The 26961-nt window shown below is 37.5% G+C and overlaps 1 protein-coding gene across 1 annotated transcript; it reads right to left on the minus strand.

The window, feature by feature from the left end:
• Positions 1 to 2662: 2662 nt before the first annotated feature.
• LOC133648544 (inositol hexakisphosphate kinase 2-like) lies at positions 2663 to 21861 on the minus strand. Its single transcript, XM_062044742.1, has 5 exons — positions 21321 to 21861; positions 14604 to 14832; positions 11100 to 11284; positions 8140 to 8315; positions 2663 to 5869 (listed from the first exon to the last, which is right to left on the minus strand). The coding sequence occupies exons 1-5, from the start codon at positions 21562 to 21564 to the stop codon at positions 5213 to 5215; spliced, it is 1491 nt and encodes a 496-aa protein (XP_061900726.1). The 5' UTR covers positions 21565 to 21861; the 3' UTR covers positions 2663 to 5212.
• Positions 21862 to 26961: the final 5100 nt, after the last annotated feature.

Below are 26961 nucleotides of genomic sequence, written 5' to 3' on the forward strand. Positions count from 1 at the left end.
ACTCGCCATGAAAGCGCTAAAACATACCGGTATAGTGAGTTTGCATTATTCACCCAAGGAACTTTAGTTATTAGAGAGTTCTGGTCGGACGGTTTCTCACGGGACACATTTCCTGTATTGTTGTTGCACTAGTGAGCCACGGATGAGGAGATGCTGCTCCGTTATTGATTGAAGTAAAGTCTGAATGTCATTAAAACAGTTAGCGCCATCTTCTGACACTTCTTCCACTCCCGTCCTTGCACGCTACACCGCTACAACAAAGATGACGGGGAGAAGACGCTGTCGAAGGTGAGCCACGTAAATAAGACCGCCCACAAAACGGTACATCCTTAAGGGACTGTCAGAAAGTGACTTGAAGATGATCTGTAAAACATAATCTATGCAACATTTTGACCTAAGAACCACCATTACATGTTATGTAGACCAGTGGTCCCCAACCACCGGGCCGCGGCCCGGGACCGATTGGTACCGGGCCGCACAAGAAATTAAAAAAATAAAAAAAATAAAAAATATATATATATATATATATTTTTTTTTATTAAATCAACATAAAAAACACAATATATACATTATGTATCAATATAGATCAATACAGTCTGCAGGGATACAGTCCGTAAGCACACATGATTGTATTTCTTTATGGAAAAAAAAACAAACTTTTTTTTAATTTTTCTTTTTTTAATTTCTAAAACCTTCATTCTAGGCCAGACCTGGGCAGATTAAGGCCCGGGGGCCACATGCGGCCCGTTGAGCTTTTCAATCTGGCCCGCCGGACATTCCCAAATAATTGTTTTAGATCTTTAAGATGGAAAGTGTAGCTGCCATTATGATGTGCAGTGATGTCTTCTAATGACCGTAAGTCTTCAACTATACTAAGTATTTCAATGCTTGGAGTCTGCATGATATACCAGTTACTATGGTCATCTAATTAGTGACTTTGGTCATCTAATTAGTTACTTTGGTCACTATCTCAGATTGTAAGTGTTTTTGTTTTTTTACCCTTAGCGTTCATATTTCACTATGTTTGTTGCATTTTGTTTGTGTTGTGCTTGATTGTAAAACATGTTGTCAATATTCAGTGTTTTATCCTTCATAGTTAATATTGTAAATCCCCACATTCTTTATTTTCATGTACATTCTGGGTGTCTCATTCAGTAAAAAAATGTCAAATTCCATTATTGTCAGGACTTTGGGAAGGCCATTCTAAAACCTTCATTCTAGCCTGATTTAGCCATTCCTTTACCACTTTTGACTTGTTTTTGGGGTCATTGTCCTGTTGGAACACCCAACCGCGCCCAAGACCCAACCTCCGGGGTGGTGATTTTATGTTGTCCTTAAGAATTTAGAGGTAATCCTCCTTTTTCATTGTCCCATTTACTCTCTGTAAAGGCACCAGTTCCATTGGCAGCAAAACAGGCCCAGAGCATAATACTACCACCACCATGCTTGACGGTAGGCTTGGTGTTCCTGGGATTAAAGGTCTCACCTTTTCAGGCCGATATTATCGGCCGATAAATGCGTTAAAATGTAATATCGGAAATTATCGGTATCTGTTTTTTTATTATCGGTACCGTGTTTTTTTAAAAAATTAAATCAACATAAAAAACACAAGATACACTTACAATTAATGCACCAACCCAAAAAACCTCCCTCCTCATTCACACAAAAGGGTTGTTTCTTTCTGTTATTAATATTCTGGTTCCTACATTTTATATCAATATATATCAATACAGTCTGCAGGGATACAGTCCGTAAGCACACATGATTGTGCGTGCTGCTGGTCCACTAATAGTACTAACCTTTAACAGTTAATTTTACTCATTTTCATTAATTACTAGTTTCTATGTAACTGTTTTTATATTGTTTTACTTTCTTTTTTATTCAAGAAAATGTTTTTAATTTATTTATCTTATTTTATTTTATAATTTTTTTAAAAAAGTACCTTATCTTCACCATACCTGGTTGTCCAAATTAGACATAATAATGTGTTAATTCCACGACTGTATATATCGGTTGATATCGGTAATTAAAGAGTTGGACAATATCGGAATATCGGATATCGGCAAAAAGCCATTATCGGACATCCCTAATTTTAATGACTGATAGCCTTGACTGGTCCCCGGGAGCCCTAAAGGTTAAAAAAAATCAAAAATCTATATATTTTGTTATGGTTTGAAAATGGAAAATATCAAAATGGCCCCCGTATGCTTAAATTTTTCCGTGTGTGGCCCTCAGTGGAAAAAGTTTGGACACCCCTGGTTTATGTCGATATTGTTTTACATTTGATATGTATTTGACCCTGTCAAATAAAATCAATAAACAAATGTTAATAGAAAAAAAAAGACTTTCAACATCTGCGGTCCTCTCCAAGGTTTCTCATAGTCATTCTCATTGACATCCCACTGGGTTGTGAGTTTTTCCTTGCCCTGATGTGGGCTCTGAACCGAGGATGTCGTTGTGGCTTGTGCAGCCCTTTGAGACACTTGTGATTTAGGGCGATATAAATAAATAAAAATTCATTGATTGATACCATTTAGTGGTCAATTGTATGGATTAAGTACTGTGCAATCTACGAATAAAAGTTTTAATCAATCCAAAAAACGTTACCTCATTCGTACACTTGATCAATCTGAATGAAACAACATTGCAGAACACGCGGGCGTTAACACAAACCAAAAGTCTTTATTCTTCCCCCATGAAACTGGACAAAACAGATATGCAAGATAGAGGTATCCAAACATAGATCAATGAATATCATTATAGTAATAACGTGGAATGTAGCGATCTCCCTTCTTACATTTGAAGCGTTAGTTGACTCGACGAGACTTAGTCCAATAAATAAATATGTCTCTAGCTTGATAGGAATATAGCCTCTGGAAGTCAAAGATGATTATTCAAGCTGCATACACTGAATGTGTTTAAGTGCCAACTCTCTTTGGAAATCATCCTTCCTCAGATTTATTTTGCAAGCGACCCTTTTCCCCCCCCCCGGGTGTTGAAAGTGACTCTTTCAACGCTAAAACAAACAGCAGACAGCACGGAACATTGTAGAGCGCCAACTAAACCCAAACAGGAAGTGGAATTTTGCTCCTCTTCTGTTGCCCAGTGGGCGTCAAAGCGTCAGATGTAGTGTTCTTGAATTTCTACCCTTCTTGAGACAGCAACAAGGAAAAGTAGCGTCCATATGAGGACCGGTGAACAAGTTAGGGCCGAAATCATGGAAAACTAATAGAGAATGTCTCATTTGCACCCCTGGTGGTGAAATCTATCAAAACGAGGGTGGTCCCAAAAAGGAGAGATTTTTCAAATGGACTGTGTGTCGCTTTTAAAAGTGCTCCCCCTTTTGGTCAACATATGAAATAACAAGTGTGAGGAAAAATTTGAAGTGCTCCCCCTCTGGCCAACATATGTAATAACAAGTGTGTGTAAGAAATGGAAATGCAACCCCTTTGGCCAAAATTAATTTAAAAAAAATAAAATAAATATGTATATAGAGACATACTGTAAAAAATTGAATAATGAAGATTAAAACCCAATTACAAAAAAAATATATATACATAAAAAATAAAATAATTAAAAGCCTACTTTTTTATATTAGTATAGTATGTATATATTATTAATGTAGCAAATACAAATCTTTATATATCTACAAAGGGTGGTCTTAAAGAGGTAGGCATTTTTCGGAAGGTCTCAAGAAGGTCACAGATACAAGAATGTGTTTTGTGTGTGTGTGTTGTTGTATTTCTACCCTTCTTGAGACATCAACAAGGAAAAGTACCGTCCATGTGAGGACCGGTGAACAAGTTAGGGCCGAAATCATGGAAAATTAGGGAAACTAATAGAGAATGTCTCATTTGCACCCCTGGTGGTGAAATCTATCAAAACGAGGGTGGTCCCAAAAAGGAGGGATTTTTCAAATGGACTGTGTGTCGGTTTTAAAAGTGCTCCCCCTCTGGTCAACATATGAAATACGTGTGTAACATTTTTTTGAAGTGCTCCCCCTCTGGTCAACATATGAAATAACAAGTGTGTGTGTAAGAAATTGAAATGCGGCCCCTTTGGCCAAAATTAATTCAAAAAAATAAAATAAATATGTTATCGAGACATACTGTAATAACGAAGTGAATAATGAAGATTAGAAAACCAATTACAAACAAAATATTCAAAAAAATGCGGCCCCTTTGGCCAAAATTAAATAAAAATTTAAAAAATATATATGTTTATAAATGGTTGATTTATATAGGCTAGTAAGGTAAAGTTTTGTACCTGACAAGTTTCGGCTACCTTGCTTCTGCAGCCTACCTTACTAGCCTATAGAAATACACATCAGTAAGTTAAATTAACTTCTTCAAAATAAGTATGTATATTGAGACATAATTATTTACTTCAAGTTATTACAGTAAGACTAAAAACCATTTACAAACAAAAAATTCAAAATAAATTTTTTTTACTAAAAGCTTGCCTTTTTCGTATTTGCCTGGTTTGTATATATTATTAAAGTTGTAAATACAAATCTTTATATATCTAGAAAGGGTGGTCCTAAAGAGGTAGGCATTTTTCTCAGGTCTCAAGAAGGTCAGAAATACAAGAGTGTGTGTAAGTGTGTGTGTGTGTTGTTGTTGTTGTATTTCTACCCTTCTTGAGACATCAACAAGGAAAAGTAGCTTCCATATGAGGACCGGTGAACAAGTTAGGACATAAATCCATCCATCCATCCATCCATCCATTTTCTACCGCTTGTCCCTTTTATGGTCCCAATACTAATAACCATTGCATCTAATAGCGTATGTCTCATTTGCACCCCTGGTGGTGAAATCTGTCAAAATGAGGGATTTTTCAAATGGACTGTGTGTCGGTTTCAAAAGTGCTCCCCCTCTGGTCAACATATGAAATAACAAGTGTGTGTAAGAAATTGAAATGCGGCCCCTTTGGCCAAAATTAATTAAAAAAAATAAAAATAAATATGTTATCGAGACATACTGTAATAACTTGAAGTGAATAATTAAGATTTAAAAAAAAAAAAAATTTAACTAAAAGCTTACCTTTTTCATATTTGCATAGAATGTATATATTATTAATATTGTAAATACAAATCTTTTTATATCTAGAAAAGGTTGGTCCTAAAGAGGTAGGCATTTTTCGGAGGTCTCAAGAAGGTAAGAAATACAAGAGTGTGTGCGTGTGTGTGTGTGTGTGTGACGGACAACTCGGTCTAGCCCGAGCGGTGGTCCTCCAGCTCGGAGATGATGGCGATCAGGTTCTGGAGGCCAAAGATGTAGCCGCTGTCCTGGCCCTCGTGGACCACGCTGTCCTCGCAGTAATGTCTGCAGGTGGTGTGAGCAAAGTCTATCATCCTCACGTCCACCGTGGGGCTGCGAGGGCTTGAATGGGACATGCAGCTGCCGCCATTGCTGCTACTACTACTGCTGCTACTACTGCTGCTGCTGCTACTAGAACAACTGCTGCTGTCATCCCCTGATGAGGAGGGACGGCGGGGGAAATCAAGAGCGCCCGCTACTTCCTCCTCCTCCTCCAGTTCTGGATCAGCGTCCTCCTCCTCCTCATCGTCGTCCTCCTCCTCGTCTCCCTCCGAGAGGCCGCTCTCGGTGCGCCGGCGCGTGTGTTTGCGGTGTGGCGCCCCGTCGTAGATGATGAGCAGGGAGCTGGAGTAGAAGCGGTAGGACTCGCAGGCCTCCAGCGCGGCTTGCATGTCTCTGAGGCGACGCAGCACCGGGGAGAGGAGCTCGTGTCGCAGGCGGCGTCCGCTGTGGAAGAACTGCAGCAACGCCTCCTTGAAGTCCTCCGAGGTGAGCTTGCGGCCGTGGTACTTGTTCATGAACATCAGGTGGCCCGTGTCCGACTGATACACCTGGTGGCACACAGACGACATCATGGAGAATTTAGAAATGAGATGTCGATACATGGATATTGGACGGCATATTAGAATAATACAATGCGTTTTTTGCCAAAACTACAACATATTAACATACAGAAGCCGTAAAAAGTAGAGCTGTCAATGTTAACTCTATGTACAGTCGTGGTCAAAAGTTTACATGCACTTGTAAAGAACTAGAGATGGCCGATAAATGCTTTAAAATGTAATATGGGAAATTATCAGTATCGGTTTCAAAATTATCGGTATTGGTTTCGAAATGTAAAATGTATGACTTTTTAAAACACTGCTGTGTACACCCAATCACATAATATCTACAGCTTTTCACACACACACACAAGTGAATGCAAGGCATACTTGGTCAACAGCCATACAGGTCACACTGAGGGCGGTCGTATAAACAACTTTAACACTGTTACAAATACGTGCCCACACTGTGAACCCACACCAAACAAGAATGACAAACACATTTCGGGAGAACATCCGCACCGTGACACGACATAAACACAACAGAACAAATACCCAGAACCCCTTGCAGCACTAACTCTTCCGGGACGCTACAATATACCCCCCCCCACCTCATGACACAATGTTACTGCATACGACAGCAGCTAAATTAGGAGCCTTCGTAACCTGTTTGCTCCTCTTCTGTTGCCCAGTTGGCGAGCTTTTGTAAAGTATCGACATACGTTTTGGTGCCGCTAGAGCAGTGTTTTTCTACCTTTTTTGAGCCAAGGCACATTTTTTGCATTGAAAAAATGCGGAGGCACGCCGCCAGCAGAAATCATTAAAAAACAAAACTCAGTTGACAGTAAAACGTCATTGGATATGACTTTAAACCATAACCAAGCATGCACCACTATAGCTCTTGTCTCAAAGTAGGTGTACTGTCACCACCTGTCACATCACGCCGTGACTTATTTTGAGTTTTTTGCTGTTTTCCTGTGTGTAGTGTTTTAGTTCTTGTCTTGCACTCCTATTTTGGTGGCTTTTTCTCTTTTTTTTTTTTGGTATTTTCCTGTAGCAGTTTCGTGTCTTCCTTTAAGCGATATTTCCCCCATCTACTCTGTTTGAGCAATCAAGAATATTTCAGTTGTTTGTATCCGTCTTTGTGGGGACATTGTTGATTGTCATGTCATGTTCGGATGTACTCCGTCTTTGCTCTACAGTAAGTCTTTGCTGTCGTCCAGTATTCTGTTTTTGTTTACTTTATAGCCGGTTCAGTTTTAGTTTCGATCTGCACAGCTTTCCCTAAGCTTCAATGCCTTTTCTTAGGGGCAACCTTCAATGCCTTTTCTTAGGGGCACAAACCTTTTGTTTATTTTTGGTTTAAGCATTAGATACCTTTTTACCTGCACCCTGCCTTCCGCTGTTTCTGACATCTACAATGCAATTAGCTACCGGCTGCCACCTACTGATATGGAAGAGTATTACACGGTTACTCTGCCGAGCTCTAGACAGCACCGACACTCAACAACTGTGGAACACTCTCCCTGACCACCTGAGGGCACCACAGACTGTGGATGCTTTTAAAAAAGGCTTAAAAACCCTTGTTTTTAAAAAAGCCTTTTTTTTTTTTTTAGATATATGCATACTAGTTTTAGCTATTTGGCTGTTCTAGTTTTTATTTTTATTTATCTTTTTATTTTTATTTTATTATTTGTTTAATACACTGTAGCACTTTGAGGTTGTTTACTCAATGTAAAGTGCTTTTTACAAATAACATTTATTATTATTATTATTATTTGCGGATTATAATTACTGGTTGGCAAAAAATATTTTTAACCCAAATAGGTAAAATTAGATCATCTCCCACAGCACACCAGACTGTATCTCACGCCACAGTGGTTGAAAAACACTGCGCTAGACCAGTGGTCCCCAACCTTTTTGTACTTGCGGACCGGTCAGCGCTTGAAAATGTGTCCCACGGACCGGGGAGGGGGGGGTAGTAAAAAAAAAAAAATTTTTTTTTTTTTTTTTTTTGTCATAAAGAAATACAATCATGTGTGTGCTTACGGACTGTATCCCTGCAGACTGTATTGATTTATATTGACATATACTGTATATATTGTGTTTTTTATGTTGATTTAATAAAAAAATAAAAATAAAAAATATTTTTTTATTTTATTTTTTTTTTCATTTCTTGTCCGGCCGCGGTCCGGTACCAATCGGTCCACGGACCGGTACCGGACCGCGGACCGGTGGTTGGGAACCACTGCGCTAGACAACCTTAGTCCACATCATACCTGCATGCCGCAGAGTCGGACGCCTATCGATGCCGACGTGCTCTGCTGGCACTTGCGGATCTGCACGGCTTTCTTCTCCTCGGAGGCGTCGTCTCCGTGCTGCCGAGTGCCCATCTTCAGGTCCAGCACACACGGCACTGTGTGCCGCCACGTCAGGTTCTCCAGCAGGATGAATTCTGGGAAATTGAATCAAGGAGGACAGCGGAGGAATTGTGGTCTCAGCGGGGTTTTTTTGTCGGCACACGACATCCCCAAGACACGTTGGATTGTCGCATTGTGCGTTTGCCACGCTCACACCAAGTCACTAATCTGAGTCTTTTAGTAAAGCGACATTGATAGTTGGTTATTGTGTTATAGTCAGCCACTGATAGCCCGACGATTGTGTGCGCTATAAAAAAACGCTTTGCGCCACAATTTTGGGGATATTTCAAGGATAAAAATTATATTCTGTGTTATATGTGTTTTATGTTGCACGATTCCACCGAGAAAAATTCCTAGTTTGTTTAAGGCTAAAAAGTAAAACATTACCAGCAAATTTACAAAAAATGTTTGTCATCACTTCTGAGAATGAAGAGCATAGAAGAAAAGGTCATTTCAAACATCAGTATTCAAGGACAACTTTAAAACAAATGTGCATATCAGTGGTGGGCGTTAAACTATGGAATTCTCTTTACAATTAGATAAAAGACTAAAAATATATTTCAATTGAAAAAAACAGAACAATAAGATCATATGGACAGCCATAAGAGTTTCCATTTTGCTTTATATTGATTATTTTACTTGTTTTTTTGTCTGGTTTTGTATTTGTTTTGTATCATCCCGTGAGGTGTATATTACTTTTTTTGTTCGGTTTGTATACTTCATGAAGTTTTGCACTTGTTGTGTTTTTTTGTTTGTTTTCATTATAATTGGATATATTTGTTTGGTTTGTATGTTATCCATTAAATAAGACTACGTGTTATGTTGAAGGGGGCAGGAAAATATAAGATTTTTCTTCATCCTGCTCCTTCTCAGGCATTGGTGTGTAAATGTGTTTAGTTTCTGAGGTTTAATTGTCTATCGATCAAAGATGCACATCAATGAAGGAGATAAATAAAAAAATGAAATGAACCCATTCTCAAACAATGGCAATAAAAACGATTCTGATTTTGATATAAAATTTGGCCGACAGAGCATTTAATACTATCGCTGTATCGTGATAATGCACGTTCAGCCTCCAATGCTCAAAATAGCTTTAAAAGTCTGGGTGTTGCACTTTTGGAGCATGCAAACTTAATTTTTTTACACAGATGTGACTTATGTTGACGTTTTTCTCATGCACACAATAAAGCAACATGCAGTTAAATATGATGACGTTTGTATTTTAAAACCGGAATGGGTGCATATTTAATCATGTTTCTGGTCTCATAAAACATCACAATGAATAAACCAGTTTAGAAGAATTGTGGACATAAACATTATGAAGTCTTTTTTTATGAGAAATATTTACATGCAAAATGCTATAATAAGTTATAGTTAAAATAACGTCCCTCCAGTGCAGCTTGTAACCTTCGACCCCACGGCGAAAAAAATAAACTGTGTTTCTTACATGTAACTTTATCACTGGAGGACAAGGAATAGATAAACATGCTGCACTACACGCCATAGGAGGATACACAAAAGCATTGATAACTGCTAAGCTAGAGCTCTTGAATGTAAGCAGAGGTGGGTGGCTCGATACTAATATTGACAGTAACGATATCAGTATACGGTCGATACTACAGTGATTAGATATATATTTTTTTAGAATCACAAAATATTTTTTAGTTTTTGTTATTGTTTACAAATGTAAGAAATACGTTGCTAAGTTATTTTGCACTATTGACTTCATAATGAATTTTGAATATAAGGAAAAATAAAATAATTAAAATATTAATTTGTATGGTCGGATTACAGTTGTGATCAAACATTTTTATCATTTAATAATCCTTAAAAGTTTAAGTGTGAATATAGCCCAGGGTTTCCTAACCTGTTTGACCTCAAGGCCCAACTTTTCAAACTACAGAAGGGCCCCACTCAAATATCAACACTGAATTAGTAATCTTACACTTGATTTTAATCGTATTCAATAATTACACCTAACCTAATTACAGTTTAACAGGATGCACCTAGTCTAAGGATACGAAGGCACGTGTTAATCATAAAGATCATTTTTAAGGCTTAGGTCAGGCTGATTACAAAAGAAATACTAATCAAATATACTGCAAAAAATGTTTTACATACAATTATGCAGTTCCAAAATAAATTAATTTAAACTAAATAAAAATAATAATAATGATGTATATGTTTATTAAATAAACTGTCAATAAAATCCAAGTGTAAAAAAAAATACAGCTTTACCGCTTTAGTCATAATTTTTGCGCTTAAGAACCTACTCTATGACTTCTTCTGTTTGTTTGATATTGTCATGACTGCCACAAGTGGTGGAAAAGTGTATTACAACTGAGTACGGCCCACAGCTTAGAAACAGATATTTTTTGGCAGCCCCTTAGGTGGCTCAACAATGGCTCTATGATTAAAAAAGTGGTATAGCCAATTCTGCCTCAGTAACTACTAGGTATTGGATCGATACACAAATCTGGGGTATTGCCCAAAATTAGTGTAAAGTATCCAAACAAGTGTTTATTACATTTTAACAGAAATGTAAATAGAATCATGTCACACCCAACTATTAACAGTAAATTAACAAATAGATTATTAATAGTTTTGAGAAAATAATACAAAATAACGCAATATGTCACTGCATTGTTAAATCAGGAGCCTTTGTAGCCTGTTTTGAAATGCTTGCATATCATTTACATGACAAAGAATATTTTGTGATATATGTTGTTATCGGAAGAGGCTCCAATGTATACCGCGATATAGATTTCAGGCCGTATCGCCCATCCCTACTTTGCACGATGCCATTGCCGAAAGGATACTGTATTGATTCCGGTGCTTGGCGTTCTCCTTCATCCTCTGAAGGTGCTGCTGGTGACACTTGAGGCTCCAAGGGTTGTGTTTGAGCTGCGGCACAGCATTGCTGTGGCTGTGCTCCAGGCGGTAGTACAGCACCTCGGCCTGCTGCAGCCACTCCAGCTCCACGTCCTCCAGCAGCTTGTGAGCGCTGTTGGGAGGAGAGGATGCCACATTTTAAAACAGGGTCTCATGACCAGTCCATAAGTTATTCCCTCCATATGACAATAACGTTTAGTTTATACCCTTTGAGGACCAGCGTCTTCTGCAGTGGACATTTTTGGTCTCTTTTAGAGATTTATGGCACTACAAAATTATTATTAAAACTACAATAAAAATTAGGAAGCGTAAAATTGGGCATCACGGTGGGTGGGTTCCCTCCTAATTCAACAAGTTCTCCACATTGTTTTAATGTCTTGTGCCTGCTGGGATGGTAGTTCTTAATAATGCATTTTTTAATGCTTTCATTATTTTACTAATTACCGTTTTTATGGTTTGAAACACCTTTTTGTGTACTTTGTATGATTTTTTCCTCTTTTATTACAGTAGCTTGACGGTTAGCGTGTCCGCCCTGATATCGGTAGGTTGTGAGTTCAAACCCCGGCCGAGTCATACCAAATACTATAAAAATGGGAGCCATTGCCTCCCTGCTTGGCACTCAGCATCAAGGGTTGGAATTGGGGGTTAAATCACCAAAAATTATTCCCGGGCACGGCACTGCTGCTGCCCACTGCTCCCCTCACCTCTTAGGGGGTGGGTCAAATGCAGAGGACAAATTTCACCACACCTAGTGTGTGTGTGACAATCATTGGTACTTTAACTTTAACTCATGCCACTACCTCAATATAAATAAATAAAAAAACTCGGTCTTGTATTCTCTGTGCTATGAGGCATGTTACTATTTGAAATACACAACTTTAGCAGACATATTAGGTATGTTTGCACAAAGTATCGGATCGGTATCGTTGGTACCAGCCTGAATTTTACTCAGTATCGGATCGAAAAGAAAATCAGTGCAAAATCACTAAGATCTGGGGCCTTGGGTACTACCGTATTTTTCGGAGTATAAGTCGCACCGGCCGAAAATGCATAATAAGAAGGAAAAAACCATATATAAGTCACATTTTTTGGGGAAGTTTCTCGTTTACTCCAAACTTTCTTTCTGCTGCTTGATTGCTGTTTCCTGCTGCATATTTCACTACTTCCAGCTTGTAATCTGCAGTATATGATTTACTTTTTCGGTGCCATTTTTGTTCAACCCTTCTCAGTTTTTATAAGTTACCGCCAATGTTGAAATGATCAATTTTCATAGGTACGGAAGTAGTAGCAGGTAGCATCTTTTTTTTTCTTTTCCACAATGCACTTCTGCCATGACCCGCCCCCGCCAAATTTTTATTGGTTGACGTGTGTGTGTGTGACGATTGCTGATGTACGCCTAGTCTCTTACGTAAATGAGATAAATAATATTATTTGATATTTTACGGTAATGTGTTAATAATTTCACACATAAGTCGTTCCAGAGTATAAGTCGCACCCCCGGCCAAACTACCGTATTTTTCGGACTATAAGTCGCAGTTTTTTTTCATAGTTTGGCCGGGGGTGCGACTTATACTCAGGAGCGACTTATGTGTGAAATTAACACATTAGCGTAAAATATCAAATAGTATTATTTATCTCATTCACGTAAGAGACTAGACGTATAAGATTTCATGGGATTTAGCGATTAGGAGTGACAGATTGTTTGGTAAACGTATAGCATGTTCTATATCTTATAGTTATTTGAATGACTCTTACCATAATGTTACGTTAACATACCAGGCACATTCTCAGTTGGTTATTTATGCCTCATATAACGTACACTTATTCAGCCTGTTGTTCACTATTCTTTATTTATTTTAAATTGCCTTTCAAATGTCTATTCTTGGTGTTGGGTTTTATCAAATACATTTCCCCAAAAATGCGACTTATACTCCAGTGCGATTTATATATGTTTTTTTCCTTCTTTATTATGCATTTTCGGCCGGTGCGACTTATACTCCGGAGCGATTTATACTCCGAAAAATATGGTATGAAAAAAACCTGCGACTTATAATCTGAAAAATACGGTAAATGTTGTGCCATCTCATGTGTCTCAGTATGACAATAAAGTTCCTTGAATCCTGGAACTGAAAAAGGGTAATCTGAGATCGCCTAAGATTATAGTAATTTTTTAAATTTAAGACCCAGGGGGATCCATATCACAGAAGAAAAAACATACAACGATAAAACACAAATAAAAGGAATACGAGCCACAATAAAATAAATAAAAACGTGTATAAAAAAATTAGAATAAGAAAATAAGAAAAAAATAAATAAATAAGAAAAAAACCCCAAAAAAAACCGCTGTGACTCTGACTCATTTTCCAGGCCAGTTGGATGTTACAGGTGGCAATCTCTGGGCACCTTACGATTCGATTCTTGGGGTGACAATACGATTCAGAATCGATTCTCGCTTTAACACGATTCTTGATTCAAACCAATTCTCACCAAGTATTATTTGCTATACTAATTATAATAAAATCGTTTCAAAACTGGCAGATTATAAAACCTACTTTTGGTTGCTGACGTATGACATGAATTGATTAACGTGGACCCTGACTTAAACAAGTTGAAAAATGTATTCGGGTGTTACCATTTAGTGGTCAATTGTACGGAATATGTGCAATCTACTAATAAAAGTTTCAAGTAATCAATCAATCAATCAAAATGTGCAGCCAAAATCATTGAGATGGCATAAAAACGACTTTTTAAAACTTTTTTTTTTTTTTTTTTTTTTAAACAACAGATTTTTCAAAATTAGGAATTTATTTATGTAGCGGCCGTGCACTCATTTAACAAAAGTTTTTCCGAAGTGTTCCGCCCGGGACTCAAACCCAGGTCGCTGGCATGAGGGGCAACTGTGCTGACTGCCGAGCTAAAAGCCCATCGCAATTTGGATGTGAATAAAAAAAAATTTAAGCGCACATGCTTGGGCAATTTGTATACAAAATGGCTCGCAAACGCTAACGAGAAGTGAAGTGAATTATATTTATATAGCGCTTTTTCTCTAGTGACTCAAAGCGCTTTACATAGTGAAACCCAATATCTAAGTTCCATTTAAACCAGTGTGGGTGGCACTGGGAGCAGGTGGGTAAAGTGTCTTGCCCAAGAACACAACAGCAGTGACTAGGATGGCGGAAGCGGGGATCGAACCTGCAACCCTCAAGTTGCTGGCACGGCCACTCTACCAACCGAGCTATACCGCCCCACAGAGATTCTATTGGTTTACTTAAAAAGAGCCATTCAAAAGATTTGACTCGTTCGCAAACGTCACATCTTGCTAAACACAAATGTCCACTGTAGAGGACGCTGGTTGTCAGGACATACATGCAAAAAACATTCAACAATGCAGACATGATGAGGCTGTACTTGTAAGTCAATTTTCTTCTCACCTCTTATCTTTGCGGGAGTGGCGACCACGCCCGTCTTTGCTGAGGTTATCGTTCTCCGCCAGGGGCGAGGACGCCGTCATTTTGCTCCACTTGAGCATCTTGCTCTTGGGCTCACTGTCGGCCGAGGGGTCCTTGTTCTCCAGGTCGGCCGCCGGGTCGCTGCGGAGCGGGTAGGCGATGAGGCAGAGGTCCCCTTCTTCATCCTCTTCGAAGCTCACGGACACGACACCTGGAACGACAGGTGACGCCATGTCGTCACTGTTGCTTCGCATGGTTTTATTTCTGACATGACGCATTGTGAGGGTAGGACACCAGCAAATATATCAACAGGTAGCCAAGAGCAGCGATTCTCAGACTATGGCACGTCAAAGAATCACTTACTGTAAATACCAAACTCTAAGCCGCTACTTTTTCCCTACACTTTGAACCCTGCGGCTGGTAAAACGGTGCGGCTAACTTATGGATTTTTCTTCCCTGAATGCCATAATACACAAAGATGTCCAAAAAACCCAAGTGGCGTCATCTATTGAAAGAATTTGCAGGTGCTGTAGTGAACTTCCGGAAGTAAAGTCCCTTTCAGTCTTCTCGCCGTCCATAGCGTTTCTACTAAGGATTCTTCATTCACAACTCCAAGCAACGTTTGTAGGTTTTTACAATATAACTAGAACTGTTAATACTTACTAAAAATTCCCATGTGTGATGTCTGTAGGAGTGTTTTCATGCATATTTTTACGTGCTATCATGATGTAATGACGCTAGTCATTATCATTAGCTAATATGCTAACACATTTACGAGTGTCTGTGTTAGTATTATTAACTTACAATAGCATTCTTTTTGTATTGTTTCAGTTTCACAAATTACTTGGTAAATTCACCAAAACGTCACCGTGGAGTTATTGAATCTGTTTAGCTGATTGGAGAGCTAGCTTCCGCAGCTAGCGGGTCCATGACGATGACTTCTGTTTTGTTTGATCAGCCGTTTTACTGGCAGCATTTGGAAACAATTAAGGTATGTAAATAAACATTTATAAAATCTTTCTGTGTAAATAACTCATTACACAACGTATATATCTGTGGCTTATAGTCCGGTGCGGGTAATATATGGAAAATATTTGTTTTCTATAATACGGAAAATACGGTAATAAAATATCCAAACACATTGTTACTGTTCAAACTTCGTGTAAAAATATTAAATACAGCTCCGCCTTGTTTTTAATAAATACTTGGGCCTACTACGGTACTGTATTTTAAAGGTTAGTCAATATGGTGGTACTCGGAGAGCCGAGTGTTTTCTGAAGTGGTCCTTGGTGAAAAAAGTTTAAGAACCACTGGTTGACAGTCAATGTGATGTCATGTGAAATGGTGGCAACTAGAGATGTCCGATAATGGCTTTTTTGCCGATATTCCGATATTGTCCAACTCTTAATTACCGATTCCGATATCAACCGATACCGATATATAGTCGTGGAATTAACACATTATTATGCCTAATTTTGTTGTGATACCCCGCTGGATGCATTAAACAATGTAACAAGGTTTTCCAAAATAAATCAACTCAAGTTATGGAAAAAAAATGCCAACATGGCACTGCCATATTTATTATTGAAGTCACAAAGTGCATTATTTTTTTTTAACATGCCTCAAAACAGCAGCTTGGAATTTAGGAGTTTGAGGTGGGCGGGGTTTTGGGGGTTGGGTGTAGCGGGGGGGGGGGGGGGGGGGTGTATATTGTAGCGTCCCGGAAGAGTTAGTGCTGCAAGGGGTTCTGGGCATTTGTTCTGTTGTGTTACGGTGCGGATGTTCTCCCGAAATGTGTTTGTCATTCTTGTTTGGTGTGGGTTCACAGTGTGGCGCATATTTGTAACAGTGTTAAAGTTGTTTATACGGACACCCTCAGTGTGACCTGTATGGCTGTTGACCAAGTATGCCTTGCATTCACTTGTGTGTGTGTGTGTGAAAAGTCGTAGATATTATGTGATTGGGCCGGCACGCAAAGGCAGTGCCTTTAAGGTTTATTGGCGCTCTGTACTTCTCCCTACGTCCGTGTACCGCTCCGTACAGCTGCGTTTAAAAAAGTCATACATCTTACTTTTTGAAACAGATACCGATAATTTCCGATATTACATTTGAAAGCATTTATCGTCCGATATTATCGGACATCTCTAGTGGCAACATATGAAAATATAGTTAAAAAAATAGGACACAAAAAGTTCTTCTGTGAGACAACCCAGGAAGCAACAGAGAAAAGGCACTATTTGCTACCACACGTAAAGCACACTATTAATGTAAACACACAGATAGCAAACACACAGATGTCCATCTGCATTTCAAAACAATCGCCCCGTTCTCCGCTAGTGACGATGCACACGTTGACCCCGTGGCGAGGAAGGACGTGGGAATAAAGATAAAGGTGGCAAAGATGCTGACTGAGGGCAGAATCAATGCCGGCAGACAACAACACAAAAGACGGGAATAAGATAAGATTAGACCCTTTTGTGGTCACATGATTGCTCCTTTCAATTGGACACAATCAGCAAACACAGGGTTGTATTATATCTCATCTATGACGGTGCACAATAGCCAGCTGTAGTCTAGTCTTGTTTTTTTTGGTCGAATGTTCTACCTAAAGGGCCAACTTGCGAGCTGCAAACCGGCGGAGCGTGTTACGTGTGCCCCGAGGCTGACATGTTAAACCTGTCCCACTGTGTCCTCTAAATGTTCCCGCAAAGTGTCAATCAGGTGTGGCGTGCTTTGGCTCAGGTTGTCTGACGTCAACCATTCCAGGTGACCTCTAAGTGCCTCCTTGGATGTCTGCATGTGAACCAGCTCGTATCCCTTTTCATGTGCGGGCCGAGGAAACAAAACACCCGCCTGACTTACCTGTGCAAATACAGGCCAGCAAAAAAAAACGTTTCGCGACGATACGGATTAAAAGCCAGACGATATCTGGCTTTTAACACTACGCGAGTTGTGTGGTCCTCTGTGTTTTTAAATGTATTGTTTTAATTGGTTTTACCCTTTAAAATCGTTTTTAATAATATTCTTTTTAATATTGTTTCTATATTTCTATATTTATTTTTTGTTGTTGTTTTTATTCATTCATTGGTGGAGCCAAGGATAATATTTGTAGATGTCCGATAATATCGGACTGCCGATATTATCGGACGATGAATGCTTTAAAATGTAATATCGGCAATTATCGGTTTCAAAATTATCGGTATCGGTTTCAAAAAGTAAAATGTATGACTTTTTAAAACGCCGCTGTGTACACGGACGTAGGGAGAAGTACAGAGTGCTAATAAACCTTAAAGGCACTGCCTTTGCGTGCCGGCCCAATCACATATCTACGGCTTTTCACACACACAAGTGAATGCAAAGCATACTTGGTCGACAGCCATACAGGTCACACTGAGAGTGTAGGTATAAACAACTTTAACACTGTTAGAAATATGCGCCACACTGTGAACTCACACCAAACAAGAATGACAAACACATTTCGGGACAACATCCGCACAGTAACACAACATAAACACAACAAAACAAATACCCAGAACCCCTTGCAGCACTAACTCTTCCGGGACGCTACAATTTACACCCCCCGCCCACCTTATCTTTCGATTACGCATGCACCTCCTGGTACCCTAGCACCTCCAAAACCCTCAAATCTAAACTCCAAACATCTCAGAACAAGCTAGTCAGGTTACTGCTAGACCTCCACCCCAGATCCCACCTCACTCCTACCCACTTCTCTAAAGTGGGCTGGCTCAAGGTGGAGGACAGAGTTAAACAACTTGCACTGAGCCTAGTCTATAAAATCCGCTACACCTCCCTGATACCGAAGTACATGTCAAACTACTTCCTTAACGTAAATGACCGCCATAACCACAACACCAGGGGGAGCTCCACTAACCACGTTAAACCCAAATTCCGAACTAACAAAGGTCTTAACTCATTCTCTTTCTATGCCACATCAATGTGGAATGCGCTCCCAACAGGTATAAAAGAAAGGGCATCTCTATCCTCCTTCAAAACCGCAATAAAAGTTCACCTCCAGGCAGCTACAACCCTAAACTAACACCCTCCCCGGATTGCTAACAATCAAATGTAAACAATCAAATGCAGATACTTTTTCTTATGCATTCTGATCTCTCTCTCTCTCTCTCTCTATGTCCATATCCTAACCCCCCCCCCCCTCCCCTGATTGTAAATAATTCATTGTGATTATCTTGTGTGATGACTGTATTATGATGATAGTATATATGATAGTATATATCTGTATCATGAATCAATTTAAGTGGACCCCGACTTAAACAAGTTGAAAAACTTATTCGGGTGTTACCATTTAGTGGTCATTTGTACGGAATATGTACTTCACTGTGCAACCTACTAATAAAAGTCTCAATCAATCAATCAAAACCTCAACCTCCTCATGCTCTCTCAGGGAGAGCATATCCCAAATTCCAAGCTGCTGTTTTGAGGCATGTTAAAAAAAATAATGCACTTTGTGACTTCAATAATAAATATGGCAGTGCCATGTTGGCATTTTTTTCCATAACTTGAGTTGATTTATTTTGGAAAACCTTGTTACATTGTTTAATGCATCCAGCGGGGATGCATTTAACAGTAAAAATAAAAAAAATACTTTCATCTTTAATTATGATCATGATTTGTGGTTATGTTAGGCCAGCAGAGAAGGACTTGCTGGACCTGACGGCACACCGCTGGATTCAAGCAGCCTTAAAATTCGACTTTAAAAACTATACCTATTTTATTTTCAAAATGTTTTCATAAATGACATATTTAAATGGCCTTCGGGCCCCCGGACATCATCCTTGCTTAAAACCCCTACACTTCGACGCCACTGAAAGCTTAGTCTTTTTTTAAAATTGATTTTATAAACCTTTACTTATAAACTGCAACATTTACAAACAATCGAGAAATAATAATAATAAAAAATAAGTACAAATCAGCGCCAAGGGGTTGTAAACTCAATAAAGTAACTAAAATAGAATGCAATATATATATATATATATATATATATATATATATATATATATATATATATATATATATATATCCCCATCCATCCATCTTCTACCGCTTGTCCCTTTTGGGGTCGCTGGAGCTTATCTCAGCTGCAATTGGGCGGAAGGCGGCGTACACCCTGGACAAGTCGCCACATCATTGCAGGGCCAACACAGATAGACAGTATATATATATATATATATATATATATATATATATATATATATATATATATATATATATATATATATATATATATATATATATATATATATATATATATATATATATATATATATATATATATATATATATATATATATATATATATATATATATATATATAAGGGATGTAACGGTACTTGTATTTGTATTTTGAACCGTTTCCATACGGGGGTTCCGGTTCGGTTCGGAGGTGTACCGAACGAGTTTCCACACGGACATATGAAGTAGCGTAACGCACGTTGTGTTAACAATTCACACTGAGGCACAACACACGGCATGCTAGCAGCTAACGGGCTACAATAGACTGACCATACGTCCTCTTTTCACCGGACATGTCCTCTTTTGCGGAGCTGTCAGGGCGGAGTTTCTTAAATGCCTCAAATGTCCGGCATTTTGAGTTAGGGTTGAGTGTATTTTCAATGTACGTTCAGGGTTAAGAAGGGGTTAGAAACAAAACAAATTGTGCGCGCAGCAGCATTGGTGAGGGAGGGGCAGAGACAGAGAGAGCGAGAGAGTTATGATAAACGCGCATGCGTCGCCAGGCTCTGCTTTTTATCCATAGATTTATCAGATTTAATTTTTTATTATCTATAGCAGGGATGTCAAAAGTGTGCCCCGGAGGCCATTTGCAGCCCACAGCTAATGTTTTAAAGGCCCACAACACATTCTAAAAATACTATTAAAATAAACAAAAACATAAGAAAAGTGAAATAAAAAAGCTTAAAGGGTTAAATGTAATTTAGAAAAAGTTGCAATGTTGACTAATAAAACAAAGCTGTTTTTTTTTCTTTCAAACTGTCATTGCTCAAAACATAATATTGAATCAAAATCAATGTTATTATGAATTATTGACCTATCCAAGGTTCAGATTACTTCACATCAAATATTCCACTAAGAAAAATATTTTTGGTGGAAGATTTTGCAAATTTGGTAAATAAGTAACCCAAAAATTTATATTTTGTTGTTTTCTTACTGTACCGAAAATGAACCGAACCGTGACCTCTAAGCCGAGGTACGTACCGAACCGACATTTTTGTGCACCGTTACACCCCTAATATATATACATACATATATAAAACAAAGTGCAGTGCTATAGGCTCACACAAGTTCAAGTAAATAATTTAAATTTGGAACACAGCATCATTGTTTTCACAGCTTTTTGATTATTAGAGGTAGAGAGTGTTTTAACGTAGAGTTCTAATTCTTTATTAAAGGCACAAAAAACAGGTTGGGTATTGAGAAACGTACATTTATGAATATAAAACTTAGCCAATAGTATAATGAGGTTAAAAAAGGTAAAATTCCTTTTCAACTTTTGTTTCATACCGTGTAAATCCAAGAAGGTTTATTGTCTTTTATTCCCGCTCTTACTTTTCCCTGTTTCCCGTGTCCGACACACGACACATGTCATATCCGGTGTCCCCTGCCCTCATGTTCCCCTTATAATGGTTCCGGTATAGTCCCTACCTCTGTACTGCGGGGTGAAGCTCCTCATCTCGGCCGGCAGGCTCTTGTAGAACTGATGCTCGCGGGGGATGAGCGGCTTGCAGATGGTCTGCTCGCCGAAGCGCAGGACGCACGAATGCCCCCCCACCTGGTGGATGAAGGGCTCAAGTATGACCCCTTTCTCCGTGTAGCACTGCGGGCGTTGCTGCTGCTGCATCTCCGCAACCTTGGCTCGCTGGGCCTCAGCCTCGACGGCCGGACTCATCCTCCTCTGGCCCTGACCACACTTCGGCGGGCATTAGCCTCTTCACGCAATGTGGTCCACACGCTGCGGGTCGGAGGAGCCCCTGCGGTTATTGTTTCCTCAGGGCCCCTTTTTTTTGTGTGCAAGATGACCTGGTTCTCCAAAGTGGGACGATGCTCGTCAAAAGCAACGGGGAAAGACAAAAGGTTGCCGTTTTCGCAAGCGATAAGGCGGACGGTTCCAGGTGGAGACTGAAGGCTCTCTGACAGCAGAGAGAGTGTGTATGTGCTCTCTCCACACTCGGATTAAAAAAAAAAAAAAGAAGCTCCGCCCTATTTCCAAGAAGCCCACCAATCAGGAGAAGCCACAGCCAGCAGTCGGGTGGCAACCCCGGCGGGAGGAGAGGGAGAGCAAAACAAACAAAACAAGACATGGGGGGAGGAGGGGGAGGAATCACAACAAGGGAGAAGGGGGCGGGGCTAAACAGCCTGAAACTGCAACATTTCACAGTCCGGTTAGAAACAAGAAGTGTTAGTGTAGTGCAGGGGAGATACTATTTATTACATTGACCAATCAGAGGGGATCTACCTCACATATGGTTTTATACACCAAAATGCATCTATTTATTCTTCAACTTAAAACTTATTTTAAATGATTAAACTTCTTCTTATTCTCCAGATTTTGGCACGCTCTACCTTCCATATTTTTCACCCGATTCGAACCGTTCCCACTTCAAACTGTTCATTCAGCCTATTTGGGATTCGCGGGCTTTCCCTTGACAAATTCCAAAAATTCCCAGATTTACCAGAATTCCAGGTTTTTCGGGACATTTTTCCCCATTCAAAATGAATTGGCCATTTTTCAAACTTTGACAATTTTCACATTTTTCAACCGATTCAACCCATTTCAACCAACGTCAAAACACTCCTCATATTCAGGACAAAAACCAAAGTTGGTTAAGGAACTAGAATTTTTCCCGGTTTTCCCAAAATTCCAGGAATTCCTCAAATAAAAACTGTTACTAATTCAACATTTCTTGACCGATTTAAACAATTCCAACACCAACCAATTCAGCTCATTCAGGACATTCATGCTCCTAATTATTATTGTTTTTAAATCCCGCTTTTCCCAAAATTCCCAAATTTCCAGGAAGTTCCCATTGAAATGAATGGGACATTTTTTCCAAGTTGCACACTTCCAAAATTTTTACATTTATTCAAACCATTCCAACATCAATACATTCCACTCATCCTGGACATTCAAACTAACACTTTCCCAAGTTCCAAACCAAATTACGGTTTCCCTGGAAATTCAAACTTTTCAACATTCAAACCATTCCAACATTCAAACTATTCTTACATTCATACTACATTCTGTCAGCATTTCAGTTCAACTTCAGCATTGGAGCATTCACACGCCACCGGTGCAATGGACGTCGAGTGGATCTAGCATAATAATGTGAGAGTCCAGTACATAGTGGATCTAACATAATATTGTGAGAGTCCAGTACATAGTGGATCTAACATAATATTGTGAGAGTCCAGTCCATAGTGGATCTAACATAATATTGTGAGAGTCCAGTCCATAGTGGATCTAACATAATAGTGAGAGTCCAGTCCATAGTGGATCTAACATAATAGTGAGAGTCCAGTCCATAGTGGATATAACATAATAGTGAGAGTCCAGTCCATAGTGGATCTAACATAATAGTGAGAGTCCAGTCCATAGTGGATCTAACATAATAGTGAGAGTCTAGTCCATAGTGGATCTAACATAATAGTGAGAGTCCAGTCCATAGTGGATCTAACATAATAGTGAGAGTCCAGTCCATAGTGGGACCCGCAGGAGATCATCTTGAGTGGAGACAAGTCAGCAGCGCAGAGACGTCCCCAACTGATGCACAGATGAGTGGTCCACCCTGGGTCCCTGCTTTCGACAGCGAGCTCGCTAGTTTAAAAGCGTAATTAATAAAAAACACATTTTCATCAACATATTGTTTATTAACAGCATTGACTTTCAACGCTGGCTTCATACATTATTGTATATATATATTGTATAATATAAATACTTTACTGTATTTATATTATTCACATGTGAATAATGCTGTATAATAGACTGTATTTATATTATTCACATGTGAATAATGCTGTATAATAGACTGTATGTATATTATTCACATGTGAATAAGGCTGTATAATAGACTGTATTTATGTTATTCACATGTGAATAATGCTGTATAATACACTGTATTTATATTATTAACACACGAATAATGCTGTATAGTAGACTGTATGTATATTATTCACATGTGAATAATGCTGTATAATAGACTGTATTTATGTTATTCACATGTGAATAATGCTTTATAATAGACTGTATTTATATTATTCACATGTGAATAATGCGGTATAATCGACTGTATTTATATTATTCACATGTGAATAATGCTGTATAATAGACTGTATTTATATTATTCATGTGTGAATAATGCTGTATAATAGACTGCATTTATATTATTCACATGTGAATAATGCTGTATAATAGACTGTATTCATGTGTTTCACATGTGAATAATGCTGTATAATAGACTGTATTTATATTATTCACACGTGAATAATGCTGTATAATAGACTGTATTTATATTATTCACATGTGAATAATGCTGTATAATAGACTGTATTTATATTATTCACGTGTGAATAATGCTGTATAATAGACTGTATTTATATTATTCACATGTGAATAATGCTGTATAATAGACTGTATTTATATTATTCACGTGTGAATAATGCTGTATAATAGACTGTATTTATGTTATTCACGTGTGAATAATGCTGTAAAATAGACTGTATTTATGTTATTCACATGTGAATAATGCTGTATAATAGACTGTATTTATGTTATTCACATGTGAATAATGCTGTATAATATACTACATTTATGTTATTCACATGTGAATAATGCTGTATAGTAGACTGTATTTATGTTATTCACATGTGAATAATGCTGTATAATATACTACATTTATGTTATCCACATGTGAATAATGCTGTATAATAGACTGTATTTATGTTATTCACATGTGAATAATGCTGTATAATAGACTGTATTTATGTTATTCACATTGTGAATAATGCTGTATATTAGACTGTATTTATATTATTCACATGTAAAAAATACCCAAGTGTTTATTGTTTATTGTGAGCGAACTGTGGTGCTGAATTTCCCCCAGGGATCAATAAAGTACTTTCTATTCTATTCTATGCATATTGACAAATCAAAACCCATTCATTCAGTATTAAATCGACTGCACTTAATAATATTTTGTAATATTCCAATGAAACTGATGTTTAAATGTGACAAAGGACATGATGTGGTATGGGCAAGGAGACAGCTGCCAAGACCTTGTGCTATGACCAGAGTGGAAACTTTGATCCTCATCTCAAAGGTTCCTACCTCGTCCTGACACAGATTATTCGACGGTAAAATAACTCCGGATTAAGCAATTCCTCACCAGTTTTCAAGACTGACCGTGAGAGGAGCGTAACCACCTTTAAATACTGACCAGTTGTTACCAACCAACCCTGCAGCATGAATAAAGAGCCAGTGCCTGTGTGCAGTATGTGCATGCATGTGTACTCTTCATTAAGGTTAGCCCGACAGAGCAGAGAATAGAGTCAGAAAGACCGTCACTAATCTTCCTAATCCGGCCTCTTGGAACACAAGTGGAAGAAAATAGGCTAGGACAAACAAGCGGAAAATAGCCTCGCTGTCACACTTCAACAATTTATGTCGCACACACATGCTGACATGTACAGCGCTTTGATTGGGAACAAAGAGGTAGGGCAAATCCACCGAAACTGATGATGAGAAGGAGCGGGGACCCCCTACTTATATATTTTGTATACAATTGTATTTTAAATCAAAGGTACCTCCTTATTGTGGTATACTGTATAGCGCTGCTAATAGCGAGCTTGCAACTGGAGCTCTAATCGCTAGCTTGCAACTTGAGCGCTAGATGCAAAAATGAATAGTAATAATACAGCAGGGGATAGGCTCCAGCACCCCCCGCGACCCTGAGAGGGACAAGCGGTAGAAAACGGATGGATGGGATGGGTTTTCTCTAGATCCTTTTTTGACTGTCTTTTTAATATTTTTTGACTATATTTCCAATACATTTTTACTATCTTTTTACAAAAAAATTTAAAACTATTTTTCAAATAATTTTTTACTACATTTATGTTACATTTTTACTTTCTTTTTAATAATTTTATTTTTTTTACTATATTTCAAATACATTTATACTATCTTTTTATTACATTTTTTACTCTACTTCAAATACATTTTTACAATATTTCTAATCCATTTTTACTATTTTTCTAATACACTTTTACTACATTTATAATACATTTTACTATCTTTTAATACTTTTTTTTTTTACTATATTTCAAATACATTTTACTATCTTTCTAATACATTTTTACTACATTTATAATCAATTTTTAATATTTTTTTAATACATTTTTTACTATACTTCAAATACATTTTTACAATATTTCGAATCTATTTTTTACTATTTTTCTAATACATTTTTACTACATTTATAGTACATTTTTACTATCTTTTAATACATTTTTTTTACTATATTTCAAATACATTTTACTATCTTCCTAATACATTTTTACTATTTTTTTATAAAAATGTTTACTATATTTCTAATAAATTTTTACTCTTTTTTTAATACATTTGTACTGTCTTTTTAATACATTTTTACTACATTTATAATACATTTTTACTATCTTTTTAATAATTTCTTTTACTATATTTCAAATACATTTGTACTATCTTTCTAATACATTTTACTCTATTTTTATTACAATTTTACTACATTTGTAATACATTTGTACTATTTTTAAATATTTTTTTACTATACTTCAAATACATTTTTACAATATTTCTAATAAATTTGTACTATTTTTCTAATACATTTTTACTATCTTTTTATACATTTTTTTAAACATTTTACTATCTTTCTAACACATTTTTACTCTCTTTTTATTACATTTTTACTATACTTTTAATAAATTTTACTATCTTTTAATACATTTTTTTTTACTATATTTCAAATACATTTTACTATCTTTTTAATACATTTTTATACTCTTTTTTATTACATTTTTACTATATTTCTAATACATTTGTACTATATTTTTAATACATTTTTACCACATTTATAATACATTTATAATACAGTTTTACTATATTTTTAATAATTTCTTTTACTATATTTCAAATAAATTTTTACTATCTTTCAAAACATTTTTACTCTCTTTTTATCAAATGTTTTACAATATTTGGAATACATTTTTACACTTTTTAAAATAAATTTTTACTATATTTCTAAAACATTTTTACTAT

This window comes from Entelurus aequoreus, linkage group LG01 (assembly GCF_033978785.1).
Source record: "Entelurus aequoreus isolate RoL-2023_Sb linkage group LG01, RoL_Eaeq_v1.1, whole genome shotgun sequence".
Taxonomy (NCBI): domain Eukaryota; kingdom Metazoa; phylum Chordata; class Actinopteri; order Syngnathiformes; family Syngnathidae; genus Entelurus; species Entelurus aequoreus.